Source organism: Esox lucius, chromosome 6 (genome assembly GCF_011004845.1).
Source record: "Esox lucius isolate fEsoLuc1 chromosome 6, fEsoLuc1.pri, whole genome shotgun sequence".
NCBI classification, from domain to species: Eukaryota; Metazoa; Chordata; class Actinopteri; order Esociformes; family Esocidae; genus Esox; species Esox lucius.
This window is the reverse complement of record NC_047574.1, coordinates 17,244,065-17,263,174: the sequence shown is the minus strand read 5'-3', so window position 1 is coordinate 17,263,174 and position 19,110 is coordinate 17,244,065. Positions and strand designations below refer to the sequence as shown.

The 19,110-nt window shown below is 43.0% G+C and overlaps 1 protein-coding gene across 5 annotated transcripts in view; it reads left to right on the top strand.

Annotated features, from left to right (window-relative positions):
* The window catches only part of LOC105010572 (C-terminal-binding protein 2), a 62,969-nt gene that overhangs the window by 19,108 nt on the left and 24,751 nt on the right, over positions 1–19,110 (top strand). Inside the window, exon 1 of one of the 5 annotated variants that reach the window (XM_010869943.3) lies at positions 11,126–13,640. The exons of 2 other annotated variants lie outside the window; for them this stretch is intronic. In XM_010869943.3, the coding sequence (XP_010868245.3) occupies positions 11,696–13,640 (1,945 nt within the window). In that variant the 5' untranslated portion in view covers positions 11,126–11,695. Of the gene's footprint in view, positions 1–11,125; positions 13,641–19,110 lie in introns of those variants that run through there. 2 more of the 5 variants (XM_010869944.3, XM_010869942.3) reach the window with 2 other exon arrangements.

Here is a 19,110-nt window from a genome sequence, read left to right as displayed (position 1 = left end):
TTTTTACCAAAAAGTGACTGAAGTTAGCAGCAGTCTGGAATTGTTTTACAGGGGCCTGTTAACCAGAGTTTGAAGGTCAGTAATTTATTGAAAAGCTTTTTAGTGGTGCGTATGTGGTCTATGTTGCCATAGAGGATGCTTCTACAAAAATGCTTTAACCACATCAGGACACAAAATCTGAGATATTGTGATGTTTTGATATAGCTACCCTTTAATCAAGTGTACGGAAATATTCAGGATGTTCTGCCAGGGAAGCATGTGCTCAACTTTTTATTCAGATAACTTTTTTGGTCTTTATTTATTGGAAAAATATTGTCTTTATTAGTATCATTCCTAAATGATGCATCCCACCCGATCAGCACACAGGCAAGGCCATTCTTGTTGCCTCTTCAGAAAGTTGCTGGAACAGAAATAAATGATGCATTTAGAATTTTCAATACGTTTGGTTGATTCCCTGCTTAGTTCAATACATTGAGATGAATAAATTTTTAAGGATTTCCAAAGACAAACGGGGACAATCTGTTCACGAAAGGAGATTCAGCATCACTCCTCTGCCATTTTGGGTTGGTCTTCTAATTACCATAATGCATCTGTCCATGCCAGCCAGAAATGAGAGCCACATGTGGCAGCTCTGGCCTGTTCAAACCACTAACTGTACATCCTGCCAAGTCCTTTTCCTGCCCGTCTTTCTTAGAAACCTAATGGAGTCAGTTCTCTTTATTTGTTGATGTAATAAAGATAGAAAAAAATATATATGTTTTGCTTTGTGGCTATTGAAGAATTTGAGAACAGTATCCACTTCCTAAAGGCAATTAGGTTATTCTGAGAATGGTGGTGTGACGGTTATGCTGTTGTGCATCTCTGAAATACTGTAGTAAATGATGCTTATTGAAGAACTCTGGGCAAATTATGCTTACTGATGAACAATGGAAAACCATGTAAAGTAGGCCGTAGGTTGGGATTCAACTTAATGACAAATCCAATCAATAATTATTAGCTTCATATACAACATATATAGGCTGACAGTAAAATGCTTACTTACGGGAGCTGTTCCGAAAATGTTGAGAGAAAAAGCAATAAATTAAAAAATTTAAAAGACAGCAAAAAATTGTAATACAAGGAAGCATGAGGTGGGTTAGTGAGGCACAGTAATTTAATTCACAAGGTGGGAGACCATGAACCATCATGTATTATACACTTTTCTCGCTCTGTTGCAATTCCGTGCAGCCTTCTAAAAACGAATGCAAACATGCTTGCCAGGTCTCTTGTATAATGATATGGCCGTTTTGAAAAACCTATTCCTATGATAGTTTTTACTGGTAAAAGGCAAGAAGTGTTCTGCAAACACGCTTTTTTTCCTTCAAACAAAATTGACAAGGTAAACAAACCAGCCGCTTCAACCTGACTCATGGATCTGAATCATGAAATAGAAATAATGAAGTCAATATGAATTTGATTAATGAAACTACTTAATGTCTTTTGTAAAGACACCACAGCCATGGACTATAATGGCACAGACTGATTGGATCTTACATTGCTCAGCTTTACAATAAACACTAACTACTGTAACCTATCAATGTTCTCAATAGACTCCACTGTTTGTAGCTGACTATTGATGAGATTGTTAAAGGGCCTGATTTACAATGTTTTGCAGTTGAGATTAGACTCATTATTTCAGTTCTCTACACTCAAGGGCTTCTGATTTTCCTTAATCAAGGCCTCCAGTGATACTTAACAGTACATCTTTACCACTGAAGAAGACAGCGATTGTTTTTAGTTTTTAGTATGATTAATATCCAAAGATTATAAAACCTTTTTTCCCCGGGCGGCAGATCAAGGGCAAACACATTAGACATTCATGCCAGAATCAAAACAGAAAGAATTCGCTTACAACACCTACTCAAGTAAAGGGGACACATTTTTACTTGTAATGAAACGTACAGAATTGCCCTTTAATGAGGAGATGTTTAGAAACGTCTGCCGCCAGACACGAGCTGTCATCTGCGTATGGGAAGTGACTATCCCTAGCCCAGCTGCAGTGGCATGGTGCCCGACCTCACCCTCCACCTCAGACCCCCCCAACTGCCCCTCTTCCCGTATGTCTGCCCCATCTGTGTACCCAGCATGTTCTGCCTTGGCTACTGACATGGCTTCAGCCCCTTCAGAACTCAGTGCCACAGTAATTAGTCAGACCAAAGTGATGATGAAGGCAGAAGGGGTAAAGGTGAGAGCCTAGGGGTCAGGGTGAGGTTGCGAGGGTGACGGTAAAAAACGAGATCGGGGGTGAATCACTAGATTCTGCTGCAGAATGACTTTCTTTTCGTGGGGCCACGTCGTGATGATGAAAAACTGCATATTGACCACAACAGTAGATTAGGTTTGAAAAGAACATTTATCACCAATTTTTAATACATTAAAATACAGTATATAATGTATATTTTATTCATTGCTAAACTACTGGAAATAAATCACTATTTCCTCTTGCCCACCCCAGACCTACTGTAGATGGTGAATGTGATGGTTCACACACATGTTAACTGTTTATTTCCGAATACATTGCAGGCATTGATTGTTACCATGCCCCTATGAAAGACCTCCACAAAGACATTTGATTGGTTCTGCAGTACAATAATTGTTCTCACTATTTTTGTGTTTGCTCAACAGTCCTAGACCTCAATCTTTTTTCTTACATTTTTTAGGCTGTTTTTTTCATTCTACACAGAGACTTTTAAGACTATCTATGCTTACACATCACGCCACCTCCAAACTGTTATAGCTGAATATATGCACTGTACTCAGTACTCGACTGCACTCCAAACTCTACTCAGTGCCTAGAGAGCCCCCAGACCTCAACCTATCCAGAAAAGATTTACGTTTCACAAAATGGCAGCTTGCAGTTGGTTACAACGATCACATTAACTGCATTGGACAAGGTCAGCACGAGCATGATCCAACTGGAGTCGCACAACAACTGTATATATGAATAGTTCAAAGGGTGCATTCTAGGGTGCATGTCCTATCTACTAAATCTAGCTAAGTTGCTTTTGATGCTTTTACTTTATCCAAATATACTGTGGGGAGAACAAGTATTTGAAACACTGCCAGAGCCCAGACCTGAATCCAATTAAACATCTGATGGGTGATCTGAAGAGGGCTGTGCAGAGGAGATGTCCTCGCAATCTGACAGATTTGGAGTGCTTTTGCAAAGAAGAGTGGGCAAATACTGCCACGTCAAGATGTGCAATCCTAATAGACTCCTACCCAAAAAGACTGAGTGCAGGAATAAAATCTGAAGGTGCTTCAACAAAGTATTAGTTTAAGGGTGTGCACACTTATGCAACCAGGTTATTGTGAGGTTATTGCATTTTCCCCCCTCAAAGATTTGTTTGTTTTTCAATTGAATTGTTCACGTGATAGGTCACATTAAAGGTAGAAGAAGTTCTGTTATGATTCATCTTTGTCTCATTCTTTTACATCACAAGAACCTGTCGCCGGACCCCCGTCTCAGTTCCAAGGTCTTACGCTGGTATACTATTGTGCTGGGGGATTGGGTCGGTTCTCCTTCCCCACTAAGTTCTCCTTCTCCACTATAAATCGTTGTTGATATGAGGAATGCATTTTCTGAATTTTCCCAGTCTCCTCCCGTTTTAAACTTTAGAAGGACATGAGGTCCTGGCCCACACCTGCGGAGTACCTGGTTTGGGGGGCCCTGTCCTTGTCCATCTGGTCATACTTCTGACCTAGTCTATATTTAAATAGACTCTGGATTTCGCCCAGATACATTTATTAATTATTCCAATTGTACTCTTAATATCTCACCCGGCACAGCCAAAAGAGGACGAGGTGTGATTGTATGAATTCTTCAGTGTTTCAATCAAATAATCTGCAACACCTACAGAGGAACCAGACTCTTTGGGGTAGCCAGTCCTTTTCTGGCTGTGCATGGCATAGATGATCAGAATACATTACCCTTTGGGCCACATCATTATTTTTGCGTGTTCAGATGACAAGCAGGTAAATAAATGCATGTGAACTGTCTCCAGAGTCTTTAAACAGAACCCAAGTCAGCTGCATAACCAGGTGGACAAGGACAGGGACAGTCAGGTGTGTTGTGGGCAGTGGCGCAGAAGACACATTTTGGAGGAAACTGTTTGTGATTAAATCGTATCTCCCAAAGCAAGTCCCAAGTGATAATGTGATCTTGTAGCCTAGACTCCCTGATTTAATATGCTGCGCCACATTTCTGTGTTAAATGGTGGGGGTTTTACAAACTATTTTGTTAAAAGACGTTAGATCCATCAGTGATTCTTGACAAAACACTACAGTTCACGGCACCCTTCAAAATAATGTCTGGATGCCTTATAACAGCAGATGCTTTAGAGTGTGATAGTCATGAAGGAAAGAACAGGATGTCTGTGTCATCAACACAAATGGACAGAAGTGATGTCAGTACAGGGGGAAGATGCTGAATTTGGGGCCACAACAAGCATGTGAATATTTTTGGCCTTGGATTTAACGGCCTGCACCTACACAGTTCAACGCAATATTACTTTTTTATTGCATGTGCTTAGCTGACTAACGTCACAGTGATTTTGCCTATGAAGTGTGTTCAGGGATTTCTGTTGTAGAAGCAAAAAACAAAAGCTAGATGAGCACTTATTTTTTCAATTAAGGACTTGAGCTTTAAAACACTCACTGGGCTACCAATTTGCGTCACCTGCCTGGCATGGAAGAACATTTACAGCTAATGGTAAACCATTAGTTGGCTGTTATAGTGGAGAGGTAAGGGGTACTTGTGGTATCAGCTATAAGGAGAACTCATCTCGGTTCCATAGTGATTGGTGTGTACTTTGTGTCTTATTTTGTCTGTGTGTGTGCAGGTATTGTTGGTACCAAATGTCACTACGAGGCTATTCCAAAAAGGAAATTAGATAGTAATGCAAGTGTGTGTGTGTGTGTGTGTGTGTGTGTGTTTGCAATGTACAGTATTAACTGGAGTTAGCATCTTTGTGGTTGTGTGTGTTTCAGTGTTAAAGCCTTTCAAATTAGCCTAGTTGTTGGAAGTTCAAATCATGTATGTTGCAGAAAATATTCACTATAATGAATATTTTAAGTCAACATTTTTCATTCTTCTAAATTCCTGTTTTCAATCATGTATTATGAGCACACACACTGAATTATAATTATTACTGTTAAAAGTAGGCACTATGTTCTTTGATGAGCCATGTTATTTTAGTTGTTTTAAGGTTACCCTGGTTAGCCTACCTCATGACCTTTTTTCTTTTAGAATATCATACATTTTAGAGCAGAGGTCTCAAACCGGTTCCACAGAGGGCCGAGTGTCTGCAGGTTTTCGCTCTCACCTTGTACTTAATTGACTAATTAGGTCACTGATTGGTTCGTTTTGACCCCCACCTGGTTGTTTAGGTCTGAACTGGGAACCAATTTAAAGGAAAAACCCGAAAACCTGCAGACACATGGCCCTCCGTGGAACCAGTTTGAGACCTCGGTTTTAGAGGGACATCTTGATCCTGGTGGTACCATCTGGTCTCCACTTCAGGATGGTCTTCACAGGGGGGCCATGAAACATGTAAAGCCTTTGGAATTATTTCATATTCCTCTCCCTATCTATACTTTTGTTAAAATCCATTGGGGGGTAAAATCAGCGGGGAGGGGACATTTTCATGCAGTGGGTTTGAGATGCAGGTGACAAATGAAGGCGCAGGATGTCAAGGAAATGCCATTGATATTCTCTATGTTACAGGGCAAATGCTGGGAAAATTATTACCAACAGGTTTGCAGTTTTTCTGTTCTGTTTCTGCAACAAACTATACCCCCTCTGAGCACTTTAAGGAATCTTGAAGACAAATTGTTTAAGAAGTAATACAACAAAAACGATTATAATAAGTGTGTGGGACCAACCACAATTACAGTGTCCAGATTTTCTGTTACAATTGTCTCAATATCCATTTCATTCAGTCACCCAGCAGTCATAGTATTGCTGTTTCAGTTCACAAAGCAGTGTATAATATGCATTGGATTTGAGATCCAAACACTGTTTGTGTAATACAATCTCTCATAGTTTGTGTACTCCCCCAGCTCATGCATAAGTCATATGTGTTTAACATTCTAATCATGCAATGAGTAAACCAATGTGGATGAATATTGAGGTAGTTGTTGTTTTTATGTCTTGTTGAGTCACTATCCATGTCTAGTTCTTTCTTCATATATTAATATAATTGTGTCAGTACAAGGCTGGCTACAGTGGTGACTTGTCTGAAAGTAATGGGACATTAGCAAATAGCTGTCACTGTCACTGTGGCATGTCAGAAAAGGCAGAGGGGAGTTGCCTTTAACAGGGTCAGAGGCTCCGAGCAGATTCAGGGTCATGTGCACTTACTGTGTACTGAGTACAAATGAGCTCATCACATGTGGGCTTGAACACACACACACACACACACACACACACCCAAACATACCCTCTCTCTCTTAACTTAAAAGAAACACTCACACGTTCACTGCAACCACTTCACAATCTTTCTCTTCCCTTTATCCTGATTTCTGTTTCAGTAATCACTCCGTCCCTTCTTTTCTCCATCTATTCATCTCTCAATCTTATCATCTCTCTAATTACCTCTTTCCTTGCTGCATACACACACACACACACACACACACACACAGTGCCTACACAGCCATCCTCCTTCTCTCTCTGACTGAGATGCATTATTAATATGAAGGCAGGGTGCCGGGTTATGAGTGACAGTGAGATGTAGGGGGCTTATTAAACACAGGCATCTATGTGGGTAGCCTCTGAGAGATTAGCCTCTCTGATTAATGGTGTCTTTCACAGATGTCAAACACGCAGTCACCAAGGACAGCCTGTTGAATAGGAAGACCTGTACTGTTCTTGTGGCAGAACAATGAGAATAGCCTTTACAATAGCAAAGTGTGCCAGCAGTATGTGCTACCTTCACATAGGTGGTGACAGGTATTTCTTCTTATTTAGTTTTTTGCAATTCAGTTATAGCATTGTGTATTGTTTGGTTTGTACAAGTTGCTGATTTGTATGTATGTATTGTCTTCTGTCACAGAATAGTGCATGAACGTGATGACAAATTACTTTTTTTATTTCATTCAAATTATTGATTTAGAATGCGAATGCCCATAAACCAACATTGTATATTTCTTACTTTCTGAATGTACAGTGTATTTTGGTATGCCTGCTTAAAAACCATGTTGCCTTGGGCTGGTTTCCTCTGCTCCTTTGTGCTGTCTGCACAGGAGACTAGAGATGACCAGGTTGACTCATACTAGAACCATGAAATATTGAAATATTTTGCAGATGAAAGGGAGTGGGTGGTGGTGGCTTGATTGACCAGAGTAACATTTTGGTTAATTATCTGTGATTGGAAAGAAGTAATCTAATTTCAGCTGCCATCACAAACAGTGTGACGTGCTAATGGCTTTAAACAACTACATTCAGCTCTCTGTTAACTAATGGACAGGGTTTTGGTTGAGTCTCCTATTACAATTGGATTTCCGTTGCTTTCCCTCTCCTCACAATTCCTTACACAGACACACATGCCTGGATCCACTCCATATCACTCACTTAACCACTCACATGGTGTGGGTTTATTCTGTCCAATACATTTCGGTTGGTATCAGCTGCCGCTCAACGAGCCTATTCAAGTCCAACATAACGTGACACATTTTAAATGTGGACATTTTGTGGCATGCCGACTATTGAAATGTAGCCACTAACGACTCCCACCGTTAATACCCCAATCCCATCTCAATAGATGGCTCTGCCTCCAACTAAAGGGAACTAGTCTCTGAAAGTGAGGGTTAGCTTCAGGTTGGTGCCCCACACTCCCTTTATCTGCATTTTTTTCACCCTGACTGATACAGACATGACATCTATGTTAGCTCACTCTAACTTTTTATTGATTCACAGAAAGGAATCAATAAAAAGTGGGGAAGAGTGGTGTTCAGGTTTTCCCGGATGGAGTTGAAACATGGGTTGTTTACATAGTCTATGTGAGTGTGTAGCGGGGCAGTTTGTAGTTTGCAAAGTTAACACTATTCCTGCAAGGCAAATGCTACGTGATGCTGTGCTACGATAACTGAATTTGCATGTTTTTACGTGCACATGCCTTTTGGTTTCCTCCAAGTCCCCAAAGATTTAATTTGTTTACTTTTCACCCGGCAAATATTTCAAACATGAAACCAAATTGGGCAACTCTCACCCTCATTTTACTACTGGTGCCCCCAGCTGCATCTCCCTTGCCTTGTTTCCTTTAGTCAACTGTTAGTTTTATGGAAGTAGTGTTGAAACTAGAACTACAGGGAAGAGGAATTTGGTCAGTAGTTGGCTCTACCACAACGATTATGCCTCTTTTCCTCTCAAACACAATGCAACGGCAGTGGGAGCGTCAGCATCTCCTCTGACATTCTGTCCAGTGTTATCTCTTCCTTATTACACAGTACCAACTAAAGAATGGTATTGCAAACTACCCTTGCAGTTTTGCATCCAATCTGGGTATCCGTTGTGGTCCGAAAAAACTAATTTACAGTGGATATAAAAAATTCTACACACCCCTGTTAAAATGCCAGTTTCTGGTATTGTAAAAGAATGAGACAAAGATAAATAAAGTCAGAACTTTTTCCACCTTTAATGTGACCTATAACGTGAACAAACTGACATCTTTGAGGGGGAAAAATTTAAAATAAAAAACTCACCATAACCTGGTTGCATAAGTGTGCACACCCTTAAACTAATACTTTGTTGAAGCACCGTATGATTTTATTACAGGACTCAGTCTTTCTGGGTAGGAGTCTATTAGGATTCTATTAGGATTAGGACATCTTGACGTGGCAATATTTGCCCACTCTTCTTTGCAAAAGCGCTCCAAATATGTCAGATTGCGAGGACATCTCCTGTGCACAGCCCTCTTCAGATCACCCGACAGATGTTGTCGTGCTGAAAGGTGAACTTCCTCTTCAGCTTTCTAATGGACGCTTGAAGGTTTTGTGCCAAAATTGCCTGGTGTTTGGAACTGTTCATAATTCCCTCAACCCTGACTAAGGCCTTGTTTGCAGCTTAAGAAAAACAGCCCCAAAGCCTGATGTTGCCACCACCATGCTTCACTGTGGGTATGGTGTTCTTTGGGTGATGTGCAGTGTTGTTTTTGTGCCAAACATATCTTTTGGAAAAAAGGGCCAATATGTTCAACCTTGGTTTCATCAGACCATAACACATTTTCCCACTTGCTTTTGGGGGACTTGATGTTTGTTTTTGCAAACTTCAGCCGGGCTTGGATGTTTTTCTTTGTAAGAAAAGGCTTTCCGTCTTTCCACCCTACCCCATATCCCATTCATATGAAGAATAAGGGAGATTGTTGTCACATGTAGCACACAGCCAGTGCTTGCCAGAAATTCCTGCATTTCCTTTAATGTTTCTGTAGGCCTCTTGGAAGCCTCCCTGACCAGTTTTCTTCTCGTCTTTTCATCAATTTTGGAGGGATGTCCAGTTCTTGGTAATGTCTCTTTTGTGCCATATTTTTATCCACTTGATAATGACTTCACTGTGTTCCATGGTATATCTAATACTTTAGAAATTCTTTTGTACCCTTCTCCTGACTGATATCTTTCAACAATGAGATCCCTCTTATGCTTTGAAAGCTCTCTGTGGACCATGGCCTTTGCTCTGAGATTCAACTAAGAAAATAGCTGAACTTTATTTGTGATTAATCAGAGTCACTTTAAATGATGGCAGGTGTGTAATGACTTCTATTTAACATTAGTTTGAATGTGATTGGTTAATTCTGAACATAGCCACATCCCCAGTTATAAGAGGGTGTGCACACTTATGCAACCAGATTATTGTAAGGTTTTTATTTTTCATTTTTCCACCCCGAAGATTTCAGTTTGTTTTTCAATTGAATTGTTCACATTATAGGTCACATTAAAAGTGGAAAAAGTTCTGACATGATTTATCTTTGTCTCATTCTTTTACATCACAAAAGCCTGGAATTTTAACAGGGGTGTGTGAACTTTTTACATCCACTGTAGGTTGAAATCAAGTATCATCTGTCATTGTGGTGTGACATTTGCGAGAGCTGTATCGTCAAAAAAGAACATGAGGCCCTAGCTGTTCCCGGGTAATGTCTTATGAAAATGGAAGCATCCTCGCTGACTCAACATCTGTTCTCATGCATTAGTTAACAGGAAACCTCTCTGACAGGGGTCGAGTGTCAGCTGGCCAGGCAGGTAGGTAGGCCTGAGGACAAGGTAAGGACGGGGTTGGGGGGACTAGGTAGATAGGAGAGATTCACAGAGGGGTATTACAAATTGTTTTTGTATTCGCAAGAAGTACCCTCCCCCCTTCAACCCTCCCCAGGTCACGGACAAAATCCACATAAGTGAGGAGGATCGGCAAAGCTTTGGCAACAGTGCTGACGCGTGCTGTGGTGACAGCAGGTTGACAAAATGTGGTTGGAACATATGGCTTTAGTTCAATTACATGTACATATGTTGTTCTACTAATGATTTGGTGTGTGAATTTTTTTATCTCTCTGTTCGCCATGTCCCCATGTGGTTTGTCATTCTCAGATTCTAGCTGTCTCAGTGACAATTATCAGGTTCTCTTAGTGAGTGGGACTGTGTGACTGATGCCTAGAGGCGTCAGTGACATTTTGTGCAAGCTTCACAGCAGTTGCGTGGTCACTCTGGCCCCATTGACCCGGACAATGGATTAGTGTCCAATCAGATTGGATTTGATGTTTCCTGAAAGCACATGAGACTTAGCAGCGAGATCTGTATTCATTTCAATCACCCTGGCGCTGCTTCGTAACGAGGGTCTCTCTGAGACTTCTTTCCCCTCCCTGAGGGCGACTGGCAGCGTAGTGCAAGTATCTCCTGCTCAGTGAACAAGACTCAGCCAGCCCTGCAGCTCATTGATGACACAGCCAAGTAATCAGTAATCAGCTCCAGGTAAGTGTCTCAGATTCGGAAGTGGATAAAGGATTGTTCTGGCGAAAAAATAAATAAATATCATCACAGATATGTTTTATCTGGTTCATATGACGTCACGATGGGCAACCGAATTAAGCAGGCTTTATTTAGACTATAATCCCTCATAGCAATCGTCGGAGCGAGTAAAATGTCCGAGGGTAGGGGACGGATAAACCCAACTGGATTAGTACAAGCCCCTGCCTAGTACTCCATCCCATCCCCCGATAGCATCCCTCCTTGTTTTTTTCCTCTCCCCGCCTCAGATAGCCTACAAGGTGGACGGGCAGCGCAAGCTCGGACCGTGTCATTGTGGTTCAGTGGAAGAGTTGCTGTTGCCTTTGCATCATTTAATGTATTGTGTGTGTTTGGTGTCCTCTGTTCCTGCACCCCAGCAGTAATATTTACCAAGATTAATAATTCAAGGATTGCCTGCCAAGGTGGAGCCACCTGATAGCAAGGACCTCAGGAGAGCCACAAATATTACAGTTGGATATCAGGTGAAACGACACACCCCACTGCTTTGCGCTTGCTCCTCCTCCATCCTCCCTCCCTCGTCTCTTCGTTTGATGTGAAGTGTAACTGAAGACCTGAAAGAAAACTCCAACTACACTCGCTGTTTTTTAATTTTTTAAAATTTTCCTCTCTTTAAAGCTGTCTTCTTTTTTTTTTTTTTTTTTCTCCAATGCTCGTTACCAGCAAGCAGTTGGGTATCGGTCGCTCCCACAGTTGGGACACATTGGGGGGGAATGAGGCTCAGTGGGCCGGGGGAGAAAGCTTTTACGATCACCAAGGAAGGTTAGCGGGCCGACGGAACTCGCTGTCTCACGGGGGAGACGGAGGAGGTTATTACGAGGCGCTCAGCGGCGTGCGTCCTCCTGACCTGGACCTGAAACGAGACCCCTGTTCCTACCCGGATCCGCTGTACAGCCAGCAATACTACACCACTGATCCCCGGGGAGCCAGAAAGGGCTCGGTCCCTGAGCTGAACCACTACGACCGTTCCGCTATGGCTCACGGTCACCACGAGTCCATCCCCTCCCAGGACTATTACACTCATGACCCTGCCATGGCTCCCCGAGCCCCAGAAGACCCCCGGGGATATTACAGGATGGAGCCGCAGCCTCACCTGATCAACAGATCCCTGAACCACTGCGGGATGAGCCCCCTGGGGCGGGCGCAATGGGACCAGGGACAGGGAGGGAGGCCCGGAGCGCCGGGTCCTCTGTCAGCCTCTTCTCTCCCCCCTCCCCCTCCTCCACCAAATGCCCACGGCATGAATCAGGTTTACGGTCAGCCTACAGCCGTCCCCGCCGGTGCCAAGATGATGCAGGACGGCCAGCGCCCTGGTGCTCACTACGGCATGGACCGACCCCCTTCACCTCGGTACGCGTCCGAGCCACCGCCTCTAGCCAACCAGGCGGTCTACGCCGATGTGAATGGCCGGCCTCTGGACCCTCGTCAGCAGCAGCCGGCCGCCACCTGCCTGGTGGTGGACCCGAACGCTCCAGGGCTGGACGGGGGTGTGCCGCAGCGAGGCGTTGTGATGAGGCAGGACTGCAACTCTCCCTACGCAGTTCAGCATCAACAACAGCAAGCTGCCCCGCAGCCCAACATGCAGGCGTACAGCCCCAACCCTGCCCCCGCCGGCTCGGCTCCTGTCCCGGCTCCTGCTCCTCTTCCCCTACCGCCGGCTCCGGTCGCTCTCCCCCCGCCGCCTCTCACAGCCCCACAAACGCCCATGGCTCCGGTGGACTCCAAGAGGAATGCCGACCCAGAGTTCCTGGCGCTGCTCCGTAACGAAGGTCTCTCCGAGAGCACCATCTCGTCCCTCATCCAGCAGGGCTTTGACTCCACGGGGATGCTGGCGGTCATGGAGGAGAATGACATACGGTCCGTGGCTCCCAACCTGGGGCAGGCGCGGGTGCTGTCAAGGGTGGCCGTCAGTGTCAAGAGGCCCTTAGAGCCGCCTCCCACGCCCCATCAACAGGGTCCCACGCGGGGCCGCTCTAACAGCTTCAGCCACCGCTCTGACATGTACCTCCAGCAGCAGCAAGCGATGGGCATGGATCCACGGCTGATCCCGGCGCACACCCCTGGTGCCATGCAGACCATCTCCCCCGCGATGGCCGAGTCCATGGCACGGAGGCCCAACAGCGCTCCCTCTCAGCACCTTCTAGAAACCACCCAGGGCTACCCGGGACCACGTTCCCCGGGGCCCTACGGTGGCGCGATGGTCCCCCTCCAGTCCCGGCCCATTTCCGCATACTCCCAGCACCCAGGTGTCTCCATGCATCCAGGCATGCAGATGATGACTGTCATGCCCCCGCACCAGCAGGCACCCATGGCCATGCCTGCCCTGGGGCCGCCTCAGCAGGCCCCGAAAGCGTACTCCACCAACTACACGGTGCCCATGGAGCTCATGAAGCGGGATCGCAGTCTGCAGCCCCTGTCGCCCATGCCCAGCCCACACCCCAGCCCTCAGATGATGCGCAAAGCTGGTGGCCCCACTTCCGATGGAGCCTTGGGTACGGCCATGCAGAGCCAGAGTGCCGCGGCCGCCAGCCAGAAGCTAAGCCGCCGTACCGGGCCGCCAGTCATCGTCTCCACCATGGCATCACCAGATACAAGTAAAGTTAACCCTGTCCCCCTCATTGCCTTCCCCTTCTTTCTCACCCTATGTACGGAATTCATCTTGGCTGTAGTGAATTCATCGGTTTCTGAATGGAGCCACACTTCATTGTGTGGTTTATATTTGGTTTATGTTCCGTTTCACTGTTTGAAATGCTGTGGCTCAGTCAGCGTTTAGATACTGTGGTTTCTTCTTTTATACCCTTTGTCAGGATAACCTTGACATGTGGATAACCCCTTTCTCTAGTAAACTGCTCTCTTTTTACATCTTTTTGGTATGAATTGAATACTGGATACTGTATTTCAGTGCTCATAAAAGTCCCAGGGAAAGGCAATTTATCTGGCTCCTACTCCAAATTGAATTGTTGGAGTGTTTTTCAGTAGATGGAGATACATTTCATTGGATTGAGATGAATTGAAATTTCTTTGCTGCTTTGACATCCTTTCAGTACAGTTTATGTCTGTGTGGATCTCAGGCTGTTGTTCACCTGTGTATTTGTTGCCATTGTGAATTGACAGTGGATAAGCTTGATGTCACAGCTACCATATTTTACGTGAAAGGCTTTAGTTATGTCCATATTATACACATGTATTTGGCCTAAATGGCCTAAAAGGATTCCTTATGCAATGTCACTTGATAATCACTAATCATCAATAGTCATCTCTTGTGTTCCTAAATTCACAGAGTGCCTCTTGGATATATATTTTTAGTCAACTGTCAGTAATTTTCATGGTCTTCAATATGCTTGTTGTCCTCTTTGTCACACAAAATGGTTGTGATAACCAAGATGGAGGTTGGGAGTTGGGCAAGAACAGGGTGGTGTGGTAGGGTGTGAGTGGTCTTCATCTCTCTGTCGTAACAGACATTTCATGTGATATACTGCCTGACATTTGCAGCGTTCTTCCAATCAATTTAGACAGACAGTATTTCATGTTTACTGGGGGGGGGGGTAGTGGTAGTAGTGACAAGTATATTCAAACAGGGAAAAACATCCAGTTTTATAACACTTTTTAAAGGCTAGGGGTGTGGATTAGGATTAGGGGTTAGTTCTAGGGTTAGGGGTTAACGAAAAATAATATATGTACATGTTCATGAATGTTTTTCTACAAAGAAAGTAGAGAACAATGTGTCTTTTGTCTACAGATTGGACAGCATCCCGTGCTGCCATAGTCAAATGATTGTAATGATCAGTGGCTTTTCTCTGAGTGACTGTAATGAGAAGCAAGTGGGTTTAAATCCTTCAGATCCTCATTTTACAACACTGCTAATCCACATTTTCCCTCCATTTTCTCTGGACTAGGCTACATGTGTATGTTTCCTGGTACTAGTGCTATAGACATTGACTTCAAAATCTCCCCTAAAGATTGAGAACTAATAGACTATCTAGATTTGTGAAGAAGATTGCATATCTTTTTATGTCTTAAGGACTTCTATTTCAAAAAAAATTCTGTGTGTAGAAATGTGCATCTATGACACTAGGTCACCACACTTGGCTTTTACAAGGGTCCCTTAAATTCAACACACTCAGCACAACAAATATGCATGCGGCTGACATTTGTTGCATTGGTAATTTCATCTGTTAATGGACGGCCCGCAAAGCCCCTCTGAAAGCATATTCCTTAATTGCATGTTGCTAGGCAACAGGGTTTTGGTCATAATCACAGAAAGATTATCTCCTCGTTTAAGGAGAAGGAGAAAGGTTTCACTGGAGTGGGGCCGGGTAAAAATGGCTCAGAATTAGCATTTTATGGTGCTGTGTTGAAAAAACAGTGCAAGAGCTAAGGCTGAAGCATGAAGTCATTATTATGAGGTTTCCGTCACACCTCGAGCTCTGTCATGTTTCATGCTCAGTGTGCACCACAGCAAGAGCAGCTGCTGCTTTTGGTGGCAGCTAATGGTGTTCCAAATTAAATTCGAAATCCCCAAAATATTCAAGCAATATTGGCGTACATGCCCATTATGAGAGGATGATGTGTTTCCATACAGTATATCTGTGAGTTTGATTTCTGACATATAACAATATTACCAGGGTTTCTCCTGGCTCTAAATTAGGCAAAGGTGTTACCCCAACCCCCGCTCCCCAGCGCTCTGCCGTACACCCCCCTGATATACTTTGTATAATATCTGGCTACACACTTGAAAGAGACAACTATTATAGTGTTAAGTCTGCCCTCTTTTCCATGTGCACTTGAGTAGCTAATGCACACTACAATATCCTCCTTAATAGGAACCAAAATACAAGCAACATAGTTATTCTTCACATTTATTTATTATTTACATATTTACATGTTACATATTTTATCTTTTTTTAACATGTAGGTTTTTATCCTCATGCTTTTTTATTCTTCTCTGCCTGTTGCTAACTAGTAGACCTTTTTTGGGATTTAAATGCATCCAGCCTATAATTTCTGCTTGGCTATTTTCCTAAGCCCCCAAACACATTGGATCCACTATGCTTCTAGCATGCAGAGAATATCATTCCCTCTTCATTATGTCTGAGCCTGCCAAAAACTTTCAACCATTGAGTGTCGAAACCATTGGCTCTGTTTATTAGTGGATCTAGGAATCACATAAAAAAAATGAAATGATATGTTCCTGTTAATTTGACCTGCATAAAAAACACAACAGTGCTTTATATACTACAGCCTTGTCGCATTGTTTTTTCTCCTTTCTTGCCTTGACGCCACATCGTTGAAATCCCTCTCTCAACTCCCTTCAGCTGTACGAGGTTCTTCACGTCCATATATTTATATTCCTAGTGATTTTACATTTTTTACAGTGTACAGTATATTGCATACAAAATGTTTTTGGTTACAACACATAGCCTAATCTGATCTTCTTTTCACCAGTCTCGCAAATGCTGTTAAAAAAAATCTGTAATTCTGGGCTACTAGACGTCACCTAAAATGTGAAACAATTGTATGTAGATTGGGGGTAGTTTACAGGTTCTTTTTTATTGAAATATGTTGTTCTTGGGTGTAAAAGAAAACAAATGGGATCCACCAGGATCACTGTTTTTCTGATGGTACTCATCTCTCTGATGTCAGAACCGGTGGGCTCCTGTATGCAAGATTGACAGACTTTATTGACAGTGAACTGCCAAATGTCCCGTGGACTCCATAATACCCTACCCTTCTATACTACCCTATCTGTATTTCGACCCGCCCAAGCCTGTTAAAAATAGCCAAATTTGAGGGAAAACCTCCCCATCTGGCAAGACGTTTCCTTCTACCGTCACATTTGCTGCAGTAATTCTGTGATATTTTATGTATGAGCGCAAAATCATGTTTTACCATGCCGACACAGAGGCGGTGCGAGATTTTGGGAAGGCCGCCACCTTTGAGTTTTGAACACAGGAAAGTCCCTGATTACAGAGAATGTCGAGCTTCCTCTCCACAATCTTTATAATCCTTAATAAGTAAGCCTATTTACACCTTTGTATGTAAAATACCAACATGCTCAATGAGTTAATTTACACCTTTGGTCAAGCAAGACTTTCCCTGCCCATTCATAATGCCCTTTAATTATTGAGTTGCCCATAATGGTGCTATGGGAAGCATCCATCATCTAAATGTCTATATACTGAACCCCTCAGCTGTCTTCATCATGACCATATATCACACCTATTCTTGTTTCCTCTGTGATAGAGGTTCTGTTCAGATACACAGTGTCTTTGCAGTCCTGGTCAGTATGCACATAACATTACCTAGATCTTTTGTCCTGTTGATTGTATAGATGGTTGATTTATATTTAAAACGGTTTTAGTATTTCTATTCCAGGACAAAAAGGCATTGAGCTGATTCTGTAAACTACAGTTGCCCGACACTGTAGTCTGCATGGCGATGGGGGAGGGGCGTCTTCATGGTGTAGTCAGCCAACAGTTAAGGATGGGGTCGCCATGGAGATGTGATGAGGCTGTCATCATGGCCCACCCTCTCTGAGGGTGATGCTCAGGGTGTAATCTTAGTTGGATGTCATCATACCTTTCAGTGAGTTCTCTTGTAGCTGGTGACTTGATCACATATGTACAGCTGGTGACTTGATTACTCACAGTCATCATTTAAATTGACTCAAAACAGCCAATTTTGTTTCTCAAGACCAAATAAAGATATTCTAATTTAAGAAAAATAAAACTGAGAAAATATAATTTGAAATAAACGCAACTTGAGAGAAAAAGAAACTGATTTGTTTATTAGAGGGTTTTTTATCCTTATTTGCTTGGTACATTGAAATGCATTTTTTGCAGGTCTTTCTATTAAGGACCTAGGAAACTGAATTTGAACGCAACTACTATTTTCTTTAAGTAGCTCTCATGCCTGAAAACGTTGGTGGCTCCTGATTTAAGGAGTTGCTGTGCATGATCATCTTATCATGAATGGATGGTATTGAAATGTCCTTGAATATTCACACCTTTTCAAGTGCTTAAATTTGAGTTGCCATTGTCTGTATGAACGTTATACTATTTATTTCTTTAATGACAATAACTTATCCAAATCTGATTCTCAGTGAAAACATAACACTATGTTATACCTATAATTTATTATTTTGCAAAAGGTGGTGGTTAAACTGCGTTCACTTTTGTTTACCATCCACTTCACCACTGGCCATGCGAACATGCATGACAACATAAAAGTCCTCCAGAAAGCATGCATTGGGAATCCCTTCAGACAGTCAGGTGGAGGTTTGGCTTTTGGAACACACAGGTGCAGCATTCCCTCTATTCACCTGCCTTGTAATTGGTTCTGGCATCCTTTCATAATTGGGATTCCTTCCAACAGTGGAGCTGCTTGCATTCTTGAAATGGAAATTGAGTACTACTACGTACTATTAGAGTGTCTAGGAGAATGAGAGAAACAAAGAGAGTCACTGAAATGTAGTAAGTGTGAAAGTAGAGTTCAGTACTCCCAGTTATTGCCCTTATCACCAGTGATATTTGGGTAATGTTTAGGGTTTCAGCAGCCCCTCGCCCTGTGTGATGAAGATTGGTGACATTGGGCCATGCCATGCTCTATTTTCCCCTAATCTTCTTGGACAGAATGACCACTCTGCATGTAACTTGATGTGAAGAATCTATGGAAGACTTGTAACAACGCTATATTTTCCTGACAATAACCTCAAAAGGTTTGGCCACTACATACATTTTCATGTGGGTGGGGATTTACACACATGCCAGCCCCTTCATCAGACATAGATATTTGGGTCTTAACAAAACATGGTGAACATGCTTAGAACAATAATAAGACACCATGGGCCAGTTTCACAGACACAGACTAAGCTTAGTCCTTGACTACAAAAGCAAACTCAATAGGGAATTGAGCTGTTCTGCTGGAAAATATACAGTGAAAGCCTACTGCATTATCTTTTCATAGTTTTTTGTGTTTTCTTGGGAATGTGGGCTGAGGCGTTCAGAAGGAGATAATTATGGGGAATGGCTGTTTTGCCTTGATGGTGGCACATTGGGTACACTG